The 25,615-nt window shown below is 39.4% G+C and overlaps 1 protein-coding gene across 2 annotated transcripts in view; it reads right to left on the bottom strand.

Moving 5' to 3' along the window:
• Positions 1-5,876: 5,876 nt before the first annotated feature.
• The window catches only part of MAGI3 (membrane associated guanylate kinase, WW and PDZ domain containing 3), a 309,487-nt gene continuing 289,748 nt past the window's right edge, over positions 5,877-25,615 (bottom strand). The window contains exons 19-22 of one of the 2 annotated variants that reach the window (XM_063450673.1): positions 22,174-22,317; positions 14,043-14,181; positions 13,165-13,255; positions 8,620-8,708 (exon numbers count right to left, since the gene is read on the bottom strand). In XM_063450673.1, the coding sequence (XP_063306743.1) occupies positions 13,206-13,255; positions 14,043-14,181; positions 22,174-22,317 (333 nt within the window). In that variant the 3' untranslated portion in view covers positions 8,620-8,708; positions 13,165-13,205. Of the gene's footprint in view, positions 8,709-13,164; positions 13,256-14,042; positions 14,182-22,173; positions 22,318-25,615 lie in introns of both variants that reach the window. The other variant, XM_063450667.1, reaches the window with a different exon arrangement.

Here is a 25,615-nt window from a genome sequence, read left to right on the forward strand (position 1 = left end):
TTAGGCATTCAGTATGCTCAGCTGACCTTCAGAAACCAATAACTTTTATGTCTTTTTGTTTGTATACTTGTAAAGTGCTTTGAGTCTAACATAAAAAAGCACTATACAAATCACAAATTATTATTATTAATAGATTAGACTTTGTCAAAAAAAGGTCTAAAAAAAGTCAGCCTAGTTCTGGAACAGCATTTTTTGAACAGATGAAACCTGTACCGAAATGACGGGAAGAAAAAAGTATGGAAGGCTTGGAAAGCCTCATTATCCAGAGCATACCATCATCTGTAAAATACGTTGGAGGCAGCGTTGTGACATGGGCATGCATGGTTTCCAATGGCACTGGGTCACTAGTTTTTATTAATGATGTAACAGAAGACATAAGCAGCTGGATGGATTCTGACGTCTATAGAGATATATTGTCTGTTCAGATTAAGCTAAATTCAGCAAGTTGATTGAAAGATAAACAATTACCTAAAAATGTACCGCAAAAGCAATATTCTGCAGTGGGTGAGTCAATCACCTGAACTCAACCCGATCAAACATGCATTTTACTTGAAGACAAAACCTAAGGCAGAAAGACCTACAAATAAACAACAACTGAAGACAGCTGCAGTAAAGCCTGGCAAAGCATCACAAAGGAGGAAACCCAACGTTTGGTGATGTCCATGCATTTCAGACTTCAAGCAGTCATTACCTGTAAAGGATTCTTGGCAAAGTATTAAAAATTATCATTTTATTTAGGATTGTGTGAATTTGTCCAACAACATTTGAGCCCTTGAAATAAGGGAACTTTGTATAACATGGTTGCAATTCAGACAAATTTTAGATTATATTTTTGTTAAAGTCCTTGAATTAAAGCTGAAAGTCTGCACTTCAATTTCATCTGGGTCGTTCCATTTCAAATCCATTGTGGTGGCATACAGAGCCAAAATTATGAAAATTGTGTCGGTGTCCAAATATTTCCAGACACAACTGTCTATATATGTATACATACACATATACACACACATGTAGGTATGTGTATACAAATAATTGGCACAAATTCCTGGTGGGCCAGCCGTAGGCTCTCCACGTCATGGGCAGTAAAGCAGTATTTTAAACAATGTAAGATTTCACTGACCACCTTTCAAACCATTGATTTAAAAAGTTGCCTCACGTTCCATGGAATAGAATGGGCAGGGTGGGTGGCAGATAATCTGAAAACTTTATGGAGCCCTATCAGACCCAGCAACGAATGACACCACGCCCTATTGCTATGCTTCTGTAATTAATGGACTGGGCTTTACTCTTCTTTAACGCCATATGTATAAACAACAAGAACCAGCAACATAGATCCACAAAAGTACACTTTTTTTTTTTTTAAATTGTTTTTGTTTTGAAGTACTGCCCTATGCATTCTGTTTGCTTCTAGACTTTATGTTTTTGACTGATATTTGAGATTATGATAACTCTTATGGATACAGTAACCAGAATGCATTTTACCACCTTTTTCACTGATTGGATGATGGGTTACCATTGTCGGGTGCCATGATCTGTGTTCAATGAAGCAGAATATATGGGTCATCAAACATTTTTCTATATGGGACCACCATAGTGGCTCCAGCACAAAGGCAACCACTCTCACCAGACTAGAAAGGAACTAAACATATGTGATCCAAAAGGCAGGTTTATTGGACAGAATAAACATTTCAGCTCAAAGGAATCTCTCTCAAGCTGAAACTTTGCTTTACGCAATCCAGAAAAAACAAACAAACAAAAAAACTGCATTTTGTCTCATTCACATGCGCTCAGTCCTTTTCTCAATTTTGTCTGCGTTGACCAAGCCTCAAAACATTTCCAAAAATGAACAGGGTTCTTTACTGCAGTTGGTATTATCAGGAATTCATGGCGAGTTTAAAATTAAGGCCAAAATTAGCCTAACTGAAAGCATAGCTGAATTGGATTATTTATTTATTTTCCATTCGGGCTGCTTTGGCCATAATTTTTAAATTCACTTTAAATTCCAGACAATTCTCACTTGAATGAATAACACTGTAAACGTCCAAATTCACGGTCCTTTTTCATATATACCACTCATATTTACAGTTTCCTGTAACTTGTTAGTAGTAAAGTATAATCCCACTGTAATGGAAAACAGCACATGTATCCGATTTCACTATGTGTATGGCTGGTCTATTTAAAGATATTTACAACCCTTTAATCCCTTAAGGACCAAACTTCTGGAATAAAAGGGAATCATGACATGTCACACATGTCATGTGTCCTGTGTCCTTAAGGGGTTAAAGGCCACCTGACTATGGTCAAAACTGATAAACAGAGAATTTATTTACAACACAATGCTGCTTTAAGCTCAGTTAATGTTCACTGGCTAGTATTTTTGGGAAATGGTTTTGGACACAACTATATATTAGTTAGATCTTTCATGTCTGATATCAAATTATCTCAACTCCTAGAACTAGTTACACTGGAACACCTTTACAAAATTTTATTGTATATTTGCAGCCAGACATGGTTGTCTTAATGATTCACACATAAAAGAAGACTTTTCCCAGTAGATAGGGAGCACACTCCTACAGGGGGCACGTACTCGTACAGCCAGATCACACAGGTTACCATGGATGGAAGGTGCTGTTTTTATTTTTATCTCTATATTTCCTTTCAGTTATTCTCAAAAATAAAAACTGTCAGTCTATGGCTCACTATGTCAGGGGGCATTTATGCGTTTTAAATATGCTGTACAGGGGAAAAGGTGGAGGCACTCCGATAGGCAGCCACCACTCATTAATGCTTTGGTAGAATAGATGTACCCTGTTTATTATGTATACTGCAAATGTCGTGAAGTACATGGTGCTCTTGTGACATGTATGTTATATCTGTCAAAATAAATAAAGAATTAAAAAAAAAAAAAAATTAAAAGAAGACTTTTCCCTTCCCTCATTTCAGAAAATCTGGCTCCATTAATGGTCAGATCCCTCAGTTCTTGTATGGACCCCTTCTTTTCCTCTTGTTTCTTCTCTATTTCCTTTGTATTTGTCTATTACACTGCTTAGTACAGTGCTGCAACTCCTTTGAAAGAATCACGTTACTGAAGAGACACAAAACTGTTGTGCTTATAAGTAGATTTTAATTTGATAAATTGTTCTTTTGGGATTTTTTTTTGAGCCTGAATTGGTTGAGGTAATCTAGGACTCCTCATTTTGAAATAATCTTGGTGGTACCAGCTTTTATATCAAAAACAGTGAAGATTGCATTGCAACGGGGGAATTTATATTTTTGGGATTCCTTTGTACAGAGCAGATGAAAAAACTATTTCTAAAAATTGCAACCAGTCAAAGAAGGGCCTGTTTGCAACACATCTGGTTAACATAGCAATGAAAAACAAAACTCATGGTTTCATGCTCTATTTGTGGTAGGGCAACTTCATCCTTTTGTTATCTTTATATCAAACATAATATGATTACCCTTGGATAAAGATCGCTATTCCCATGACAAACTTGAAAAAGAACGTATATTAGAAAGTACTCTACGCACACAACATAATAATGGTGAAATTCATTTTTTCTTCTTCTTTTCATGCAAAGACAAAGCACATCATGTACAGGTATATTTAATTTAATCAATAGGAAACCAAAGTCAAAGCAAATGTGTGTATTCATTTTAATGCAAAATAGTTCTTAATTTTGAAGGATACTTCAGCTTAACACATACAATATATAATGCATTATTGGAAAATAAAACAAAATTATACAGCAATTTGTATTTTACAGTGCAAGAACTGAAGGCCATTTGACTGGAATTTTCTCATATATATATATATCTATATAAAAAATAATAACTGCTTTACAGATCTATTCTATACTTTGGAAAGATATATGTATATATATTTATAGGTGCTGTACATTATATAAACATTTACAACCAGTAAATCTATTCTTTAATTCCCTTAATATTCCAAGGCAACATTTCTTAAGAGATTTTGGAAATACCAGCTCCCATGAGAGTCAAGATTTACTTTCGACAGGTAAAAAAAAAAAAAAAATTAAATCACAGTATATTCAATAGAATCTATCGAATCACAGTAATCAGCATGATGTGCATTAAGTTAGTTGATTACCCGCTTGACTGAAACAAGGATACAGCAAAGAAAAACAAATATGGTTGCTGCCCCCTCTTGCAGTCAAAAGGTTAGTAGCAGATTAACATTCACCATTACATATAGCATAACAGAGGTATATTGCAGAAATATATTACCCAACCCTCAACCTTTTATGATTAAGTAAGGTTCCATGATGATCTACAATACAGTCTCTCAACTAATCTTCACGGACCACTAGCTAGAATTTAACCAACTCTGCTGGGCCAAACATCATGACTTGGTCTGTGAGTGGACCTTGACAACCGAGAATGCTCTAAGAAGTACACATCTAGAAACAGCAGTTTTTCCAACACTGGTATTCACATCAGACCATTTGCACAGACATTCGCCGTTTTGTCACATAGGCGCAAGAAGATCTATCTCTGCAGTAGAGATCGTGAAGTTTGGGAACAGATTTTGAAAACTGGTTTTCTGGATAGTATGTGCTCAGCACTATTTGCCTTTTGTCTATAGCTGTATGTGGTAAGGTTCCCATCACAAATAAAATCTTTTAAGAAGAGTGAATGATGAAAAGGGACAGAAAAAATAGGTAATGGTAAGAATATCTCGCAGTGCGAATGTAAATGATATGTTAAGTACATAAATTTCTGCATCTTTTCTGTTCTTGTGCAAAATGTAGCTTTTGATAGGATTTTAATATTTGTTTTATACAGGAGATCGTCCTGTGTATTAATGCATTTTATAGAACAACCTTAAGAAGCTTCACAATAAGGGTTGATGGGAGAAAAGACTTCATTATTTAGTGGTTGTGGATATTAACTAAGTGGCACACTAATGGGATATGAGCCCAATAAATACTCCACTTCAGTATTCTTTGTGTGAATTGTAGTGGAATTTAAAAGCACCTACTGCCAAAGTAAAGACCATTATAAGAGAAAACAGATATATTTTCTTATATTGCATCAAAACATGTAGTCACTGGGTAGGAATGAGAGGCTCCATGCATACACGTAAACCATATGTTACTGTATGTATAGCGTATGTTTAAAAAAAAAATTGGGTGCAAAAGTAAAAAATACTGAGCAATCAGGAGGAACATGCCATAAGATCCCACGAGTACTCCACTTTTAGAACTTCCTCCTAAAATTACTCTTTCACATACCCCTTCTTTTTCTTAACTTTTTCATTTGCAAAATGGCATTATATGAAATAACGTGTGCGACAATGTTAAGCGATGTGTTTCAGTTAAGTTTTTCTTGTTTGGTATATACTAAAGTCATGTGCAGCAATAAAAAAAAAAAGGTTTGTAAAATCAGAACAGTAATATCTTTAGATTTTTAATTTATTTATTTTTAAAGTGTTGGAGAGACTGTTACCCACCAGTTAGCTAAAAATGTTACTAACCAGGTTAGAAAAACACCTAGCCAACTTTACTTGATAGATATTGAAGTTCAGTAATTCCCAAAGAAAACATAATTTGGGTTGTTTTAGCATATAAGAACAGAATTAGATTAAAGTGCAATTCATTCTGTTTTAAGTAGACGCCAATATACATTTAACCTCACACAGGTGAGCTGGAGCTCATATGTGGCAGTCATATGATATGCTACTATGTCAGTGGTGGGGTTTCTCTAGAAGCAACAGGAAGGGGGTTCATGTGCAACAAGGCACCTGCTGACTCCATTATCTCCTGTCGGTTTGTCAATGGGAGTAGATGTGCATATTGTGTTCTAGATATCCCTGTACAGATTTTTTCCCATGACTGATTATGGGTGCCAGTAAAAAAAAAACAAAAAAAACATTTAAACGTACCATATAACTATGTAACAATGTCTTTTTGTGGCTAGTAGATCATATACAATTTCACAATATACCAAAAAATAAAGAAACTCATGATTGTGCCAATATTGCATTTTTGGTAAATAACCTATTCTCTCTTCTTAAAAAGGTAATAAAAATATTATGAATTTACCAATCACAATTACTAATTAAATTGAGCATGGGAGGCTGCAGGTAAAAAAAAAATACATTTACTCTATTAGTAGACTTTTCTTACCCCTTTGTTTTCTATTCTTGAACACTGCTCATCATGAAATCATTTTATACAGTTGCAAATTCTATGTCACATTTCACTTTTTACCCATATGATAAAAACACTGTCCAATTTTTTCGGCCTTAATAAAATTACATATGTTGATAAAATGCATCACACTCATGAATATACGTATAATTCGTCCATCTTCCTCCTTCTCTATTCAAATTAGATATTTAAAAATAATGTAAAATGATTTATGATAAGAAAGAAAAGTCAATGGAGGCAAAATTGGTTATAGAGTATTCTAAAACATTAGAATCATAATACAAACATAGAAAAAATAAAATAAAATCAAACCCTTTGTATGCAAAAAGTGATAGTTGTGCATTTCCGGTACCTATGATAAGGGTTGAGTATATATTTTCAAGGTGAGTAATCCTTGACACAATTTGTGCATACAAAAATTGCTTATATAAAGTAAGCCATTTTGGGTGGGGGGCTACGTGTACTTTGCTGTAATAGAATTCAACTATTTGTGAAAATACAGTTTGCATGTAATGCTTTTGGTACTGCAAATCTTGGTTACAGAGGATTCTTAAATATGAAAAGGCAAAAAATTGATAATCAATTGATATTTGTTCTTGATAGCGGCTACTTCCAATAATAACTCTCATTGCCATGACTGGTGCACACATATATGATGTTTTGTTACGGTATATAAACATGCAACATGCTCAGTCAAATATATCTCATGTTCAAGAGAATCATGATGATATTACTTTTTTTTTTCTTCTTTTGGCTTATGTAACATACACTTTAAACAGACAAAGGAAATAAAATGAGAAGGTAGACTAATTGGCACAGGATTATGTTATGATCACGTTGGCAAAGTTAAATAAATGTGTTCAAGAACTGTACAACACTGTCCAACCCATTTGATTTTAGCAGCACAATGTCAAAAGGGCAGCAATACATCTTCAAAGATTTCCATTTCACAATCGTGTGGAAGACCATTCAATACAAGCACATCCCAAATGTCCTTTATGCCAGATAGTTTCTAGGAGTTATAAATTGCTCAAAATGTATGCTCAGTTAGTGTTTATATATCGAAAGTGTCAGCATCTGTGATTTTGTCTACTCCTGGCACTTTCCATGGTCCCGGAGAAATTTTCTTTGATCCTGCTTTTGACACACCTTCATCTTTGGTTTTGTCTGCAGCTTCTGCTGTGGATTTCTTGAGGGACTCTTTGTGGGAAGCAGTGGGCTCCCTTGATCTGTTCTTTTCAGCTTGTTCCATTTTTGGTACCACATCTCGTGACTGCTGTTTACTCAATGGATAAGAGCCCTCTTTTTTGGAAGGCTCAGTCTCTGCTTTATATTTCTCCCGTTCCGTCATACTTTTTGGTGAAACTGTTTTCTCTGGAGATCTTTTGTCACTTGCTCCATGGTGGTTTGCCTTTTCTTCTGTCCTTTTCTCATGCCTTTCTTCTCTCCGGGTTTTGTCATCTCTCTTGGATTTCTCGTGCTTTTCATCTGTCTTTTTCTCATCCCTCACGTCTCTCTTGGATCTGTCATCCTTCCCTTCTCGTCTAGATTTGTCATCCCTCTCCTCCCGCCTGGATTTGTCATGCCTATCTTCCCTCCTAGAATGGTCATCCCTCTCTTCTCTTTTGGATTTCTCATCCCTGTCTTCCCTCTTGAATTTTTCACCCCTTTCTTCCTTCTTGATTTTATCTCCCCTTTCTTCCCTCTTAAATTTCTCATCCCTCTCTTCTCTTCTTGATTTTTCATCCCTTCCCTCTTTTCTAGATTTTTCTTGCTTTTGTTCAACCTTTACTTTCTCTCCCTTATCATCTTTTCTTATTTTATCATGATTGTCATTTTTCTCCCTTGTGTGATCAGTAGCTTCAGGTTTGGTGGTAGTCTTGTGAGGCTTGGTTATAGATTTCTGCACCCTTTCTAGATCACCATCATGAATTTTATCGGTGTCCTTGTAAGCCTTTTTTGGGCTGGCAGATCTCCCCCTGTGTGCCCTAGACTGCTCTTTCCCATGAGTCCCAGCATTGGTAATGCCCTCTACTTTTTTACTCTGTGTTTTCCTCGGGCTTGCAGATCTCTCTCTGACTTCGTTGTGTACTCTTTTGGACTCTGATTGTCTAGGACTCTGGGTCTTCTCAAGCGGATCTTTGGAGCGTTTGCTTTCAGATTTTTTGGGACTTACAGACCGACCTCTCCTTGCACTTCTGTCCTTATCAGGATTCAATAGGCTTCCTTTATTGGCATTCCTAGGGCTCACAGATCTTTCTCTTTGTTTGTGCTGGACAGCTGGTGGTTGCTTGTCCTGTATTATACTTTCTTCCTCTTGGATGTTAATGCTGGGGAGTGCTTTTACGTCTTTGCTTTCAGATGCATGGTCCTTTGGCAAAGCCATTCTCTCTGCTTTCTGAAAATCCACTGACTCATCAGGTTCTGGCAAATGAGAAACACCAGGAGTGGGAGCCATGTGTGAGGCTGATGAATATGCTGGGAGGTCATCATATATTACATCTGGAGATGGAGGATGAGTAAAGTCCAGTTCATCTAGACAATTATACAAAAAGAAAATAAGTTCAACAATGAAGAGTTAACTTTCTTGGAAAATTCACATTACAATCTTTAGCTTAATAACTAAAATCATAGAGCTGTGATGACCTCTAATGTGGGATTGGTTATTTCTATGTAACTTGATTGTCAATACGTGCTTATAATAGAATTGTGCATGCATATACACAGGATTAGAACAGTCTGCATTTACTGGTCAGTATTCTAAACAATCACTGTTAAACATTAGGAATGGAAACCTGTTTTCCCTTTGTTTAACTTGCACGCAGGTTTAGAAGAAGTACTCCTATCACAAAAACCTGCACAGCTTCTGTCATCTTTCTTCAATCTCAAAATGTTTGCCATCAGTCATTACATGGAGTAATATTAATATTAATATTAGAAAAATAATCTATGGAGCAGTGAAGGAAATCACAATTTACATCAATACCCAGGGAAGTTCAGAGAGCTTGTCTGGTTTAATAGTTAATTTCTACCCTTAAAATCACTGGTTCATTGAGTAAACCATCAGTGGATATGCGATAGAAAGACTAATCTGCATATTTCGTAGAAGGAGGAGGAGCTAGGTACTCAGAGTGAAAAGACTACTACTACTTCTGTAACCCAGTTGGAGCACTAGTTTAGCTACCCCCAACCTGTGAACCCGTTTAATCCTTCCACATAAGATCACAAAAAAAGTAGTCTAACAATATAAGGTACACCAGTAAAGTTTGATTTGAGGACCTCAAAGACAAATACTTACAAAATTGCAGCATGCATCATATTTTACCACCCTCCCCACTATAATAGCTTTGACCCAAGCAGGGCAAACCTCATCTGTGTTATATTTACGTGGTCTTCATTAACAGCGTCTAAACGGAGTGAGGCCAGGGCTTCCTGCATCATCGGAGAGACGTTGAACTACCCCCATAGAGATACATTGTGTCGATACATCTTTATGGAGAGTTGCTGATTGTACGCAGCAGGGTGATTACCACGTATGCACACTAGCACCCCAAAGCTACATTCTGATGAAGCATTAGATTGGATGAGATGATCAGTAATGATGATCTCAGTCAAAAGAGGAGCAACAGATGAGATATAGTATTATGTTAAGGGACACTGTAGGCACCCAGACCACTTCAGCTCATTGAGGTCCCTTTTGCACCGAGTGCTGCAATGATAAACATTGCAGTTCCAGAGAACTGCAATGTTTACATTGCAGCACTAAGTCTGCCCTCAGCAGCTGTCTACCAGACAACCACTGGGGGCGCTTCTGGAATCGTAATGGACTTTTGGTCCGTTAACTGACGCAGGACGTCCTCACACTCTGCATGAAGACCTCCAGTGTCAGATTTTTCCCCATAGGAAATCATTGATTCAATCCTTTCTAATGGGGAGGTCCAATACGCGCGCAGCATTTGACGTGTATGTGCATTAGACCCCGCTCTTCGTGGGACATCGGAGCTTCAACCCAGCGCATAGGGACATCGGCGCTGGGATAAGAAAAGTAAATAAAGGGTTTTTAACACTTTATTTACCAGGAAGGGGGGATGTGAGGGGGGTGGGGGCAGAGGGATCGGTAGTGCCAGGAATACAGCTTTGTATTCCTGGCACTACAGTATCTCTTAGTAAAACTTATATATCAAGGGGCATTATTCTAAATAGTGGAGAAAACCCTGAAATCACAGGCATTTCCATACATATTAAGGAACATAAAAATCACACCGTTTACTGAAATGAATGCATGGAAATCCATATTCCTGTCTAGGACAGGAGCATGGAAATCCAAATTCCTGTCTAGGACAGGAAGGATTTAAACAATCTAAATGATGGTACTTCCAAAAATACTATATAATTGCACGTCACTGCCAATTTCTTTAACCTATTGTGCTCAACCTCAGAATCTCTTTATTTGGGAGAACAAAAAAAAACAAAAGTAACATTTTCTTTGTCAACGGGACCAGTGCCAATATCCTGAACTATTACAAGGCAGCCATCCTTACACAAGTTATACTCGAGGTAGAGGTGATGGTAACTTGGAGGGAGACAGACACGGGAGTAGTAACACTTGAGGGAGGAAAGACCAGAAGTTCTGTTTTGGACAGGTTGAGTTTAAGGAAGTAAGCAGCCATCCAATTGGATATCGAAGAGAGGCAGTCAGAGACACAAGTCAAGATGAGCGGAGAGAGATCAGGAGAGGACAGGTAGATTTGCGTGTCATCCGCATAGAAATGATAATGGAAGCCAAAGGAGCTGATGAGTTTACCAAGTGAGCCAGTATAGATAGAGAACAGTAGGGGACCAAGGACAGAACCTTGGGGACGCCAACAGAGAGTGGTTGGGGGGGAAGAGGCAGAGTCTGAGAAAGAAACACTGAAAGAGTGCTGGGAGACGTAGGAGGAGCACCAGGATTTAATTCTATCAAATCCCAGTTGAACTTGAAAGACATGGAAAACAGCCAACCCTCACCCTATCTCCTTAAGTCCCTGTTGTGGACACAACTTAACACGAAAACATTATTTACATACCAAACCATGACACTATCTTTTGAAATTTGAGACACCATAATGAAAAGGCTTAACACTGGACTAAAACGCTTATCCCTTGCAGCAATCTCTTCTCACAACTCATCCGCAAAAGGTAAAATGCTCCCAAATCTTATCCCTTATCTACAATTCACAGATATGTTCATTTAAAGCCTAAGGAAAAAAAAATATGTGGCCCTTTTCAAACAAACATGAAAGCACTGCAGTTCTGTTGGCCGGCCCCAACCAAATCTAAGCTCATTCTGTTACCAACTAATTCAAAACTACCACTGTCCCAAATAATATATTCCTATATGATAAAATGGTAAAGAGAGGCAAATACTCCCCTCCCCTCTCCCCCCTCCCCCCCCGAACACTTACACATATCTGGTGTGGGTGCCCAGAAGTGCAGGCCTTTTTGGTCCAAAGGTGGTGTCCTCCCCTAATTCCCAACACAGTGCAAAGCGCATTATGGCTTTTGTTCCCAGAAGAAACTCTCCTTCACAGAAGAGCTTTAGCAACACACATCATACTAGCAGTCAGGCATCTCATTGCTCTGCATTGCAAGAGCACTGACGGACCATCAATTTTGGAATCCAGCTATGGCTATATTCACAATGAAGCAACACAATTGAACAGATACACTGTTGGGTGCACTTTTGGGAAAAGAAGCTAGGACAACTACATATTGATCTCAGCAAACCCTAACAAGTCCTCTGCCCCAAAACTAGTAGATATACACACTTCGAACATAGCAGTATTAGTGCAGTCCCAAGAGAGGATTACTCCTCAGATATGCAAGCAAGAATTTAGGACCTCTAAAAGATAAAAATTATTTATCTTGCTGCATATGCTGAAACAATGCAATATCCAAGTTGTATACTGTGATAATTGTATTATTGTCCTGCCCCGTTATTGCTTTCTGTATCCCCAATCCAGATTTTCCATAAAGTGCAATTATTAAAAACCAAGTCCTGGAATAACCTCACCACCTCCTGGTCAGAACCCTAAAACAAAGTGTCTTTCTTTGGAAATGTTGGGAAGAATAATGTAAGAATGTAAAAAACAAAACAAAAAACAAACCAACAATTATTTGCTAGCAATATTTATCAAGAAGGAAATACATTATAAGGTTCTCCATCTCATTGGAATAACTGTATAAATCATCTGAAAACAAAATAGTATGCTGCAGCTTTAATAGTTTCAGTGGTGACAACAAGGTAGCACAACGGACAGTTCTGCAAGCATGATTAAGGCAGGTTTTTGGTAGCAGTATTCCTGATCTTTGAAGGAATACCATAGTGTTAGGAACAAATATGTATTCCTAATGCTATAGTACCCTAGTGCTTGTTTAGGTGACCGGGCCAACACTGCCAGAGTTAAAAAAGATGATTTACTTACCTTTCAGCCATTGCAGCTTTGTCGTTCTCTGTGTAGCTCCGCCTCTTTGGCTCAGATCATCAATGTTGATGATCTCAGCCAGTCTAATGCATAGGATATGTATATAACTACATACACAGATTTTGAAATCACAATATGGCTGACATGTTATTTGCTCATGCTTTATCAAGCCATTTAGTCTCTTTCCCTTCGAGGTCAGCATCTCATGTGAGAGGAAGATTTATCATCACAAAAAAATGTGCTATTCTGGATGCAAAGTGCTAAATGCCACAGGTGTTCTATTTGTTTCCATGGTGATTGCACCTTGTTGATCATTTTGCATCAGAAAAACACCTTTCTTTCTGGATAAATCTACCACACAGTTTCAAAAGGCCGCAGCCTCTGCAAAAGTACAATAGGTTAATTGGTTTGTGAACATGCATTTAATTAGTGAGCATAGCATGCAGTTAAAGCAGACAGGAGACAGTGAAAAGACAGACAAAGAAAAAAAAAAAAAAAAAGCTGAATCATAAGACATGCACATTTACCAAGTCTTTAAGGGAAAGACCAAGAAAAGCACGAGAAAGCCTTATTGCTGATCAGGTTTCACGTAGGAGCAGAGGCTGGAAGGAGCCAAACCTGAGGAGAAGGAAAACAAGCCTGGAACAGAATATTGACATCACCAAAGCGTAGCTTAGCAACAGATTACACCAGACCTTCATTAGAAATCGTGGCAAGAATAGGCATGGCTGTAGGGAGGGTAGGTCATCATCTGTACAGAAATCTAGACTTATCAAAATTCTCAATTCTAAAACTCTTACACAGGTGCTGCAGTTTGCAAAACAAAACAAATGTGTATCCGGTCAAAATAAAAAGGCTATTCACATTGAAGTATAAAAGGTTAATGCATACACTTCTTCAAAAGATTAATTGGAACCTTTTTCAGATTTTAATTGGGAACGGTCTAGGATTTTGAATATTAGGTTTACTTATCCCTATATTTAACAAATATGTTTGTTAAGTGAGATGTGAAAAATAAAATTCAATGTAGGAATCATCTTGGTTCCCTGTGAATCATTGTTCTAAACTCTGTATGTTGCACATGGCATTTAAAGAAGAGGAGAAATGTAAACTATGTTTCTGTGTCTCCTCAACCTTTGCAATGATGCCCTGATTGAAATGTATTCGAATGCCATCTGATAAATCTTAAATATAAATTATAATAAGGGCATCACATAAAATGAGTTTTTTTTTAGGAAAGTGACAGGTCCCTTTAAGGGAAATTGTGACTCATTTACTGTCCCTTGGTACAAAATGGGTTAAAAGTATCCAGTACTTCCGTTTTTGCTTTCTATCTTCCTCATCATTTTTTTTATTGATTTGGGGTCTCATGGTAAGACTATAGGGGAAAATAAGCGTTACTCACTGTGATCTGGGATAAGGCCTGTTCCAGGTCTCAGCAAAAGAAGAACCTTTGTTCCCCCGGCTTGTATCAGTTCAATGGCCCGTGTATGAGTGATTCCCTGTGTTGGTTCTCCATTAATTTCCACTATCTGGTCCCCAACCTGAAACATGAATAAATCAAGTGTTAGAATTGTACAGTTTACAAACTAAACATCAATGCACTCAATACAGTAAACGCTAAGCAGATTAATTGGACAGATACTAGAAAATCTGCCAGTAATAGTCAAAAGCATTTATTACAAGCAAAAAAAATAAGTCCATTGCAAAATGTGTTCTGTGCCTTTAAATGTATGGCAGCGTGATCAAAGAAAGCTGAAGTGATATGAATAACAACAAAGTATTCAGTAAAACAATTCCAAGAAAAAAAAACTATATGGTTTAATGAACAGACAAAAGATTTAAGGGAATTTTACAAGAATATTCAGAAGCACAACTCTCAAAAAAATATTCAATAAGAATTATGTGCAGCAAAACAATCCACAGTAACAATGTTTAATGCAATAAAAGACAGTTTTTTTCAGGCTGAAGTGTTGGTTAACATAGCGGTTCCCAGGGGAGCCGCAATATATTTTCCCGGTGCTATGATGATGGCACTGGGAACCGTGAATCCCTCGCCCCGGCCGGCTCTGCAGGACCAGAGGGGAGATCAGAGATCTTTCTCTCCGGCCCGCTAGCAGTGTAATGCTGGCAGCCGGCAGGGGAGGCAGGGAGTGAGGACCCGGGAGAGCTCTAACCTGCTGCTCCGCCGGGTCCTCCTTACGCACGCTCGGAGCGTTGCCACGGTTACCACGGCAAGACTCCGAATCTCGCGAGAGTGAACTCTAGCAGCTGCTGAGGCCAGGGCTGCTTCACCGGACCACCAGAGATTGCAGGAAATGTCACCCCTTACAGGCAAAGGTTCTTTATTACTATTACTTACAGGTGATACTCGAAAAATTAGAATATCGTATTTATTTCAGTAATGCAACGTAAAAGGGGAAACTAATATATGAGATAGACGCATTAAATGCAAAGCAAGATAGTTCAAGCCATGATTTGTCATAAGTGCGATGATCATGGCTTACAGCTCATGAAAACCCCAAATCCACAATTTCAGTAAATTAGAATATTGAATATTGTGAAAAGGTGCAATATTCTAGGCTCACAGTGTCCCACTCTAATCAGCTAAGTAAGCCATAACATCTGCAAAGGGTTTCTGAGCCTTTAAATGGTCTCCCCGTCCTGGTTCAGTAGGAATCACAATCATGGGGAAGACTGCTGACCTGACAGTTGTGCAGAAAACCATCATTGACACCCTCCATAAGGAGGGAAAGCCTCAAAAGGTAATTGCGAAGGAAGTTGGATGTTCCCAAAGTGCTGTATCAAAGCATATTAATAGTAAGTTATGTGGAAGGGAAAAGTTTGCAAGAAAAAGGTGCACAAGCAGCAGGGATGACCGCAGCCTGGAGAGGATTGTCAGGAAAAGGCCATTCAAATGTGTTGGGGACTTTCACAAGGAGTGGACTGAGGCTGGAGTCAGTGCATCAAGAGCCACCACACACAAACGGATCCTGGACATGGGCTTCAGATGTCGTATTCCTCTTGTCAAGCCGCTCCTGAACAACAAACAACGTCAGAAGCGTCTTACCTGGGCTAAAGAAAAACAGACCTGGTCTGTTGCTCAGTGGTCCAAAGTCCTCTTTTCTGATGAGAGCAACTTTTGCATCTCATTTGGAAACCAAGGACCCAGAGTCTGGAGGAAGAATGGAGAGGCACACACTGAGAGATGCTTGAAGTCCAGTGTGAAGTTTCCACAGTCTGTGGTGATTTGAGGAGCCATGTCATCTGCTGGTGTTGGTACATTGTGCTTTATTAAGTTCAGGGTCAACGCAGCCATCTACCAGGAGATTTTGGAGCACTTCATGCTTCCTTCCGCAGACACGCTTTATGGGGATGCGGACTTCATTTTCCAGCAGGACTTGGCACCTGCCCACACTGCCAAAAGCACTAAAGCCTGGTTCAATGACCATGGGATTACTGTGCTTGATTGGCCAGCAAACTCGCCTGACCTGAACCCCATAGAGAATCTATAGGGCATTGCCAAGAGGAAGATGAGAGAAATGAGACCGAACAATGCAGAAGAGCTGAAGGCCGCCATTGAAGCATCCTGGTCTTCCATAACACCTCAGCAGTGCCACATGCCACGCCGCATTCAGGCAGTAATTGCTGCAAAAGGGGCCCAAACCAAGTACTGAGTCCATATGCATGCTTATACTTCTCAGAGGTCTGATATTGTTCTATGTACACTCCTTGTTTTATTGATTGCATGTAATATTCTAATTTACTGAGATTGGGGATTTGGGGATTTCATGAGCTGTAAGACATATGACAAATCACGGCTTGAACTATCTTGCTTTGCATGTAATGCGTCTATCTCATATATCAGTTTCCCCTTTTACGTTGCATTTCTGAAATAAATGAACTTTTGCACGATATTCTAATGTTTTGAGTATCACCTGTATATAGTGCCAACATATTCTGTCGTGCTGTAAAATACATAAACAAGCCAAATTCTAATCATGATTGACATACTGGAACAGTAGCTGAAGAAGGCCCTGACCAAACGAGCTTACACTTTAAAAGGATAAATGACTTTTAACATGATATAAACGTTATTTACATGCAGCTGATAAAAATATATAAAATCAAATGTTCCAGTTATGAAGTTACCAATTATATTTTAGCATAGCCCAGCCCCACAGCACTCACACCTCCAGCCACACTGTTCAAAACAAAATTACAGTTGTAGATGGGATGACATTCTCTTGGAAATGTTCAATCTTAGCATGTTTCATTAAAAAAGAATTATAGGAAAAAAATGTATTTTTGTTCAGTTCACGAATACCCAATACATTCCACAAGCTTGCACTTGGTGTGGCTTTAGGTCTGCATAATGTGTGTAATTAATTTCCATTTTGTTTTATTTCCTCCTGTTATATTATAAACTGTCATATGCCAATTACATATTAAGATAACAACACTGATGGCTCCATCTGTTACAATAAGCACAAATATTTATTGTAGATGCCAATATTTCTCCTCAGAAAATAAAACAAACTGACATTGAAATTGCCTTAAGGGAAAAAATAAATATATATATATATAAAAATAATTAAAAAAAATATACTGCACTTCTGTACAATGTATGGGATGGAAACAGTAGATCAGTCCACACAAAGCCTATCCTTATGGTCACAAATGCATTCGTTATCTTTTTAATAAAGCATAGTTCTACACTTGATGATAAAGGGTAGAATAGTTGTGAAGGACTTAAAGGAGCAGTTTGGGCACCAGAACAAAATTAAATGTTGAGATTTTGAGCGGAGAGATATGACCCTGGAACAAAGACTTTGGGGTTAAACTTTTCAAGATCGGTTTAACCCCTAAATGTGAGCCATTTGTTATGGTGCCTAAAGTGTAATGTGGGGAGAGCAGATACCTACTCTGCCTTAACAGTAAGCATCTACTCGCGGCTTGCCAGACCGCAAAGATATTCTCTATAGAGAGGCTCAGGCGGCTGCAGCACTGCCTGGGCTGGCGCGTCCATGAGGGTGCACCAGCCCAGGTGCGCAAGAAAAGAGTGATCGGCAGAAGGGAAGCGCACAGCGTTCCCTCCAGTCAGTCCCTCAGTGTAGCGTGGTTGAGCTCTGCTCCGGTCCGTGGTACAGGGGCATCAGTTTCCTGTACCCGGCCAGACTGACAGGGGGTGCTCACTCAGTGAAGGAGAGACCACTTAGTGGGAGGGGGTGGGGGGGGGGGGAGGAGAGACCACTAAGGAGTAGGGGGGAGAGGAGAGACAACGAAGGGGGAGACGAGAGACCACTAATGGAAAGGGGGTCGAGTCGAGAGATGACTAATGGAAAGGGGGGAGGAGAGACCACTTGGGGGGTGGCAGAGGAGAGCAGAGACCACTAAGGGGGAGAGGAGAGTACACTAAGGGAGGCAGAGGGGGATAGTAGAGACCACTAGAGGGGTGGGGGAGAGAAGAGACCACTAAGGAGCAGGAGAGAGCTCTAAAAGACAGGGGGCACAGGAGAGCTCTAAGGGGGAAGGGGAGAAGAGACCAATTAGGGAGGGGAAGGGGAGGAAAGACCACTAGTGAAGGGATGGGGGGTGAGGAGGGAGGAGAGACCACTAACGGAGGGGAGGAAAGACCACTAGTATAGGAATGGGGGGGGGGGGGGTGAGGAGAGATCACTAAGGGGTGGGGGGGAGAGGACACTAAGGGGGAGGTGGGAGAGGAGAGACCACTAAGGGGGAGGGAGAGGAGAGACCACTAAGGGGGAGGGGGAGGAGAGACAACGAGGTGGGGAGAGGAGAGACCACTAGAGGAGGAGGGGGGAAGATGAGAGAGCACTAATGGAAAGGGGGGGGGGGGAGAGACCACTAAGGGAAAGGGGGGGAAGTGGAGAGACGACTAATGGAAAGGGGGCAGGAGAGACCACTAGGGGGGGGGGGGGTAGAGGAGAGCAGAGACTACTAAGGGGGAGGAGAGAAAGGAGAGTACACTAAGGGAGGCGGGGGAGGAGATTAGAGACCACTAAGGAGCAGGGGATAGCTCTAACGGACAGGGGGCAGGGGAGAGCTCTAAGGAAGGGGGGCACCAAGGGACAGGAGGGGGGGTAGGAGAGAGCACTAGGAGACAGGAGGGGAGAGCACTATGGGAAAGGGGGGCAGGGGAGAGCACTAAGGGACAGGAGGGGAGAGCTCTAAGGGTCAGGAGGGGAGAGCTCTAAGGGGCAGGAGGGGAGAGCTCTAAGGGGCAGGAGGGGAGAGCTCTAAGGGGCAGGAGGGGAGAGCAGTAAGGGACAAGAGGGGAGAGAGGAAGGGGGGAATGAGAAGCACAAAGGGGCTGCTAGGACTCAGCCCCTATTCTACCCCGCAAACTCTCTCTTTCACACTACACACACAATGCTTACTATACATACACAGAAACACACCATGCTTCCCTTACACACACATAAACACACCATGCTTCCCTTACACACACATAAACACACCATGCTTCCCTTACACACACATAAACACACCATGCTTCCCTTACACACAGAGAAAAATACAATGCAACCCTTACACAACACACACACACACACACACACACACACTGCTTCTCTTACACACAGAGAAACACAATGCATCTCTTACACACACTCAATAACACATCTCCTACACACTCCACTCCCATGGGTGGAACATGTAGGTGGACTTATAGGTAGGCCTTATGGGCATACTCACTGTCAGGCCCTGGGGGCCCAGACTTGAGCTGTGCAAGGGGCCCAAAAAAATGGAGCTGCTTCACGCTTCACGTTCCCCCAGAACATTGACTTTTGTGACCACAGTTACAAACAGCCGCCAGAGAGCCTGTTCTACACCAGCCAGAGCCCATCATCATCCTCATCTGGTTGTAAGCATTCAATCTAGTATATTATTCATGGCACTAATCTCTAATTTACAGCAGCTTAATCTAGTGGTTCTGGTGTCTATAGCCAGGCTTTTTAATGTAAACACACACTGTGTGCAGCACTGGCGTTAGTTCATATGGCAGATCATTTGGGTGGAGCAAATTTTTCTTTTGCCTAGGGCGGCAAAAATCTTCGCACCGGCCCTGCATGCGGCCCGCAAATTTGACATGTGTGCTCTAATGAGAAATGTACAAAAAATCTTTATCTGATTTCACATCTTTTTTCAATAAAGCTACAAATGTTCTATAAAGGATTCCTAAGATTATCACAATAGTCGCACAACAACTAAAAATATGCTTACGAGTTTTAGACCTTTCATGCAAAATAATAATAATACTCTACAAATGCAGAGTGTTATATTTCTGCTATTTATGGCTGGTGCATGCCAGTCTCTGGGCCTGCCAGATCCATTTGTTTTCTTATCAGGCCGCACATAAAGGAGAAAAAAACCAAACAAAAACACACACACACACAAAACAGCAAAACAACAAACTGCTAAAAGTAGTGACTCAGCCTAAAGTATAAGCAGTGTAATTTAATGTGACTTGAAAGCAATTTCCTCTGCATGGGCAATCAATCACTGTCTAAATAAACATTCTACCATGCCCGACACCTAGACACACAACTCATGGAAAAAACCTAAAAAAACTAAACAAAGCACGCATGCAATAATAAATAATGTTTTCTAATCTTTTATACAGAGTCTAGATAAGCTTATTAAAGGTTACACAATGGATTACTCTACCATTTAAAAAAACAAGCAGTAGATAAAAGTGCTAATTTTAAAGGACAATATCTACTTCTTGTTAACCTGACAAGACTAATGTATTCTCAAGTGAAGATATAGAAAATTTACCTACATGAATATTAGCATTAAGAAAAAGACTTAAACGCAATCCTACACTTTGTTAATACTGGCTGGCATAGCCCTGCAGAGAGATTGCAAGTCTGAGAGACCTCACAAGCCAATCTGAAACTTAGCATGGATGGCACACACATGCAGATAACTTAACACCACATATATGTCTGACAAAGTCACATTGTCACATTTAAGTGGCATAAATGGACTAATTATATAGGACAGAGACTGTACAACAGTAGAAACATCATTAACTATAATGGTTCAGTGAAAGTGATGCTTACATAGCTAAAATGAGATCTTCACTAAAAGAGTGCTCATGCCTCTACTAAGACTACCACTGCAGGTTATGAGTATATGGGTCTAATGAGTGCATGCATACTTGCCACTAACAGATTTTGCACTTCGGATTGCAGGAAAAAAATTTATGCATGTGTAATAGCAGCCACATTTGTTGGGTTTATGTTTGTTTGTAGAACAGACCAGCACATATGGACACTTATGCCTCGTTTCCACTGAGCGGATCGGTTCGGGTTGGTACAGTTTGGAAGGTCTAGAATGGACCAGCCCATTCTGGTGAGCGTTTCCACTGCAAGTCAGACCTTCAGGGCCATGCAGGGTTTAGAAAAAATGCTCTTCCTGTCCACCAATCAATGGATTGTATAGTAGTTCCGCCCTGACCGAACCGTTCCATTTTCTATGGCCCTACATCTGAAGCAGGACCCTGAATGGATTGGTACGGTTCGCTTGTATGGACTACTTTCATAATGGAAACACCCAAAATAGCGAACCGTACCGAACTGAACCGAACCGATCCGCCAGTGGAAACGAGGCATTAGTAATCTATATTTTTGCAATAATTTTTGATAGCACAATGTACCTTTAAGGTTTAATTATCAATAAATATAAAATGATCGATACATTAAAACTGCCACATCTGCTTGCCACATACAATGTAAACAGAGTACCAATTTAAAATGATGCACATTATGTAACATTGTCTTATGATACTTCATACTTGTATTATGTATAAACAAAATGTAGCAAATCTTGGGAAATATCCCCCCCCCCCCCCCCAAAAAAAAAAAAAAACACTTCCCAAATTGTACAACAAAAATGTGAATATTATTTTCATTATTCTTTTCCTGCGTGAGGAGGCTGTAAATTCTTGCCTTTTCTGAACGACCTCAAAATATGAATAAGGATATCAGCATAATAAACATTATGAGCTGGAGAGAGCAGACTGGATATTCTGCTCACGGACGCCTTTGCCATTTCATAAAGTGTATGAGATGTGCACAGATCCTGCTCAGCTAATGGATGTGATCTCCGCTCTTGCAGACTCAATAACTCTTGCCTGAGTAGATAGGAGACGGGTGTAAATCAATTCTTCCCTTTTGCTTGTGTGTTAATCATTAGGGTGGCAAACCTGGTATCTCCACGGTGCAAAGACAACAATGAAGAAATGAGATATCAACACACTTAATAGGATCTACAGCTGCAGCTGACATGTCCGTGCATATTTGTACATCTGTAGGCTGGAAACAATGTCCCACATGGGTTCATAGTACCTGTGAATATGCCTCTAGAAATGTTTTTATTTATTTTTGATTATTTAAGACACCTGAAATGAAGGTAAAGGGTATTAAAAGATACAATAGATGTTGAGAGCAGTGTTTGCAAGACTGTCTGAAAGGAACGCCTTACAGCAAAAATAATAAAGTGCCACTTACATGAATGCGTCCGTCTTTGATGGCTGGGCCATCTTCTGCAAGGCGAAGGATGAACAGCCCCATGTTGTATTCTTTTCCTCCTCGAAGACTAAATCCAAATCCCCTAGGTCCTCTCTCCAGCTCCACAGGGTAACAGCCCACAGGCTAAAATTGAAAAAACAACCAACAGACCAAGTTGCGTATAAACGGTAAGATATAAAATCTCTGTATACAAAACATGACCAGAAAATCATAGGAGTTGTAGTTCAGTAACATGCGGATCCATATTACGATCAATACAATTTATCTACACATTTATTAAAGATGTGAGTACAATGGCATTTACCTGAAGATAACGTGCCCCCATTTTGGATGCTCACGTACACATTAAGCTTTTCAGGAGATAGAAAAGTGATCAACCAGGCCCTGGAACGGATTGTGAGATTACAATTTACCCTTCCACACACTCTCAGGTTCTTTCAATTCCTGGGTTTAGAATGCTGTGTGTATATTAGGTTAGTGCCGCTCTATTACTACTAAGTATTGTCAATGTACGAGGAATTACTGAGTTGTTCCAACCACCATAACCACTTCTGCTTTTAGAAGTGAGCTTAATGGTAGGTGTCTGGAGAGTTTCAAGCTGAAAAGCTGTAGTTACAGAGATATTTGCAACCCCTAACTAGTAATGGCCCGTAGGGCATTCTAACTGAAATTTGCTGACTTTTTATCATAAGGGTTAGAGAAACCCTTTAAGCCTCCCACCTCTAGATTTAATACATTATTTTACACTCAAATATGTAGTTTAGTTGATAAACCGCATTTGACACAAAAAAAGGATACATTGGCTTTAATGAAAGCAGGAACAACTGTTTACAGGGAAAAGTGTTTCTTCTGTGAATCAAATGACTGGTTTAAAAGACATATTGGTTTCCATTAGAAACAAAATCTCCCTATGGCTCCCTCCTCTTGCTATAAATCAATTTGCAGCGAGTACATTGCATACAAATTTTAACCTCCATAGCTCAAGACTTAATTAACAAACAGAGTAAAAGGGGCAATTACTGTGAGGACAGTATTTGGTTTGTGCATTTAAAAAGACAGTAAAAAGAGCAAGGTAACTATTTTCAGAACAAATATTTAAAGAACAAACCACTACTGTGCTTTTAAAAAGTATGTTAAAGAGGACCAATAATGTGGATATTACATTGATCTACTTTAAAAGATCATACAATGTAATTTGTACAGAACTAGTCAAATTTAAATTCTACTTACATATTGTCTTTTACCCTTTACCTTTGCTGTTGGTATAGGGATAAAAATACAAAAACAGATGTAACGGTTAGTGCACGTTATGATATATACTCTGCCGGAGGATACAAAGCCAACATCGAGGTAATGTTTAATTCCACACATTTTCTAGTGATTTCACTAGTACAATGTAAGGTTTGGATATCCAACATTACCTATATAGTTTTCTTTTCTCCTGCACAAGCAGTGTGTTCGAATGCTCCTGAATGACATGGGCAGACAACAGCAATAAATAATATATTGCTATTTTAGAGGTTCCATGGAACACTAAATCTAGAGGAGTTTCAATTTTTTTTCAAACAATTGGCTTACCATACTGACGAAAACCCTTACAGACCCTAATGTTTTTTTGGCTTAGAAGTCATTTGGGTTTCCAACATTGAATCAGCTATGCTTCATGATGCATATTAAAAAAAAATAAAAAAATGTATACACACACACATATATATATATATATATATATATATATACATACATATATATATACACACACACACACACTGGAAGTTGACGTCGCCAACCATCCCTTTTGTGGAGAAACGGTCACTTGATCTAAATAAAAAAACATTTTGATAACTCAGCTAGTGGGTTTTAATTATTTCTAACTGTCAGGCTGATATATACAGTGTATTAATGAGATTTGAACGGCTTTCTGCAGTTCGACATTATTTGAATGTGACAGCACCTTTCTCAAAGTATAACAGACTCTTCTCAAACTAAAACAGACATTTGTGCCACATTACAAATACTGAAGGAAGAAGTAGAAAAATCAATTCCAAGCTGGATTAAAACATGATTTAGACATACAGGTGAAAGGAGAAATATATCCCAAACTGCAGCTCGGAGACAAGTAAAGTCAAATATGTGGAAGAGGATAAAGGCCTAGCTGACGGCTTCAATTAAATATTTTAGTGGAATGCCTAGGTGCATGGATATTAGTTACAATAAAAGGGATCTGAACAGAAAGACATTTAAACATAAGTATGTTTATAAAGAGGATTTACTTCAATGGTCAAAAGGAGTTGTGAGCTCTAGAAAACGAGATAAGAGCTTTTTTAATATAAAAAGTCACGGAGGACTGTACTCATCAGAGAACAATCTAGCATGTTCATATACCGTTTTTGAGGAGATTGGAAGCGTTTTAAAACATCACTATAGTGTTAATTATTTTGGACAGGAATGTCCACTTTTGGCCCATATGCCCACTGACCATATTCTTTTAAAATAATGTCTTAAGAAGTTCATTCGACTCACAACATAAAACTTTAAAGAATAGTACATGTGTTTAGAAATTAGTTTGTGTAAGAGCTTCTGAACTTATTATTACAAATTATTTACATAAATATATAACAGAGCATGAGATGAATGGTGCTTTGAAAAATTGGGGGAGACTGGAGGAAATGCCCTGGCTGTAAAAAGTAAGCTACAAAACTTACAGTGAAGGAAAAAAGTATTTGATCCCCTGCTGATTTTGAAAGTTTGCCCACTGACAAAGAAATGATCAGTCTATAATTTTAATTTCAATGATCATTAGAACGATGAGAAATCAGCCCAGAACAACATGGGAGGATCTCAAGGCAGCTGGGACCATAGTCACCAAGAAAACAATTGGTAACACTACGAAGGACTGGAATCCTGCAGCGCCCGCAAAGTCCCCATGCTCAAGAAAGCTCATTACAGGCCCATCTGAAGTTTGCCAATAAACATTTGAATGATTCAGAGGAGAACTGGGTTAAAGCTCTTTGGCATCAACTCAACTCGCCGTGTTTGGAGGAGGAGGAATGCTGTCTATGACCCCAAGAACACCAGCCCCACCGTCAAACATGGAGGTGGAAACATTATGCTTTGGGTGTGTTTTTCTGCTAAGGGGACAGGACAACTGCACCGCATCAAAGGGACAATGGATGGGGCCCATTTACTGTCAACTCTTGGGTGAGAACCTTCTTCCATCAGCAAGGGCAGTAAAAATGGGTTGTAGATGGGTATTCCAGCATGACAATGACCCAAAACACACAAGGCAACAAAGGGGTAGCCAGTCCCCAGACATCAATCCCAAAGAAAATCTGTGGAAGGAGCTGAACGTCAGCCTCGAAACCTTAATAGCTTGGAGAGGATCTGCAAAGAGGAGTGGGACAAAATCCTCCTGATTTGTGCA

This window comes from Pelobates fuscus, chromosome 1 (genome assembly GCF_036172605.1).
Source record: "Pelobates fuscus isolate aPelFus1 chromosome 1, aPelFus1.pri, whole genome shotgun sequence".
NCBI classification, from domain to species: domain Eukaryota; kingdom Metazoa; phylum Chordata; class Amphibia; order Anura; family Pelobatidae; genus Pelobates; species Pelobates fuscus.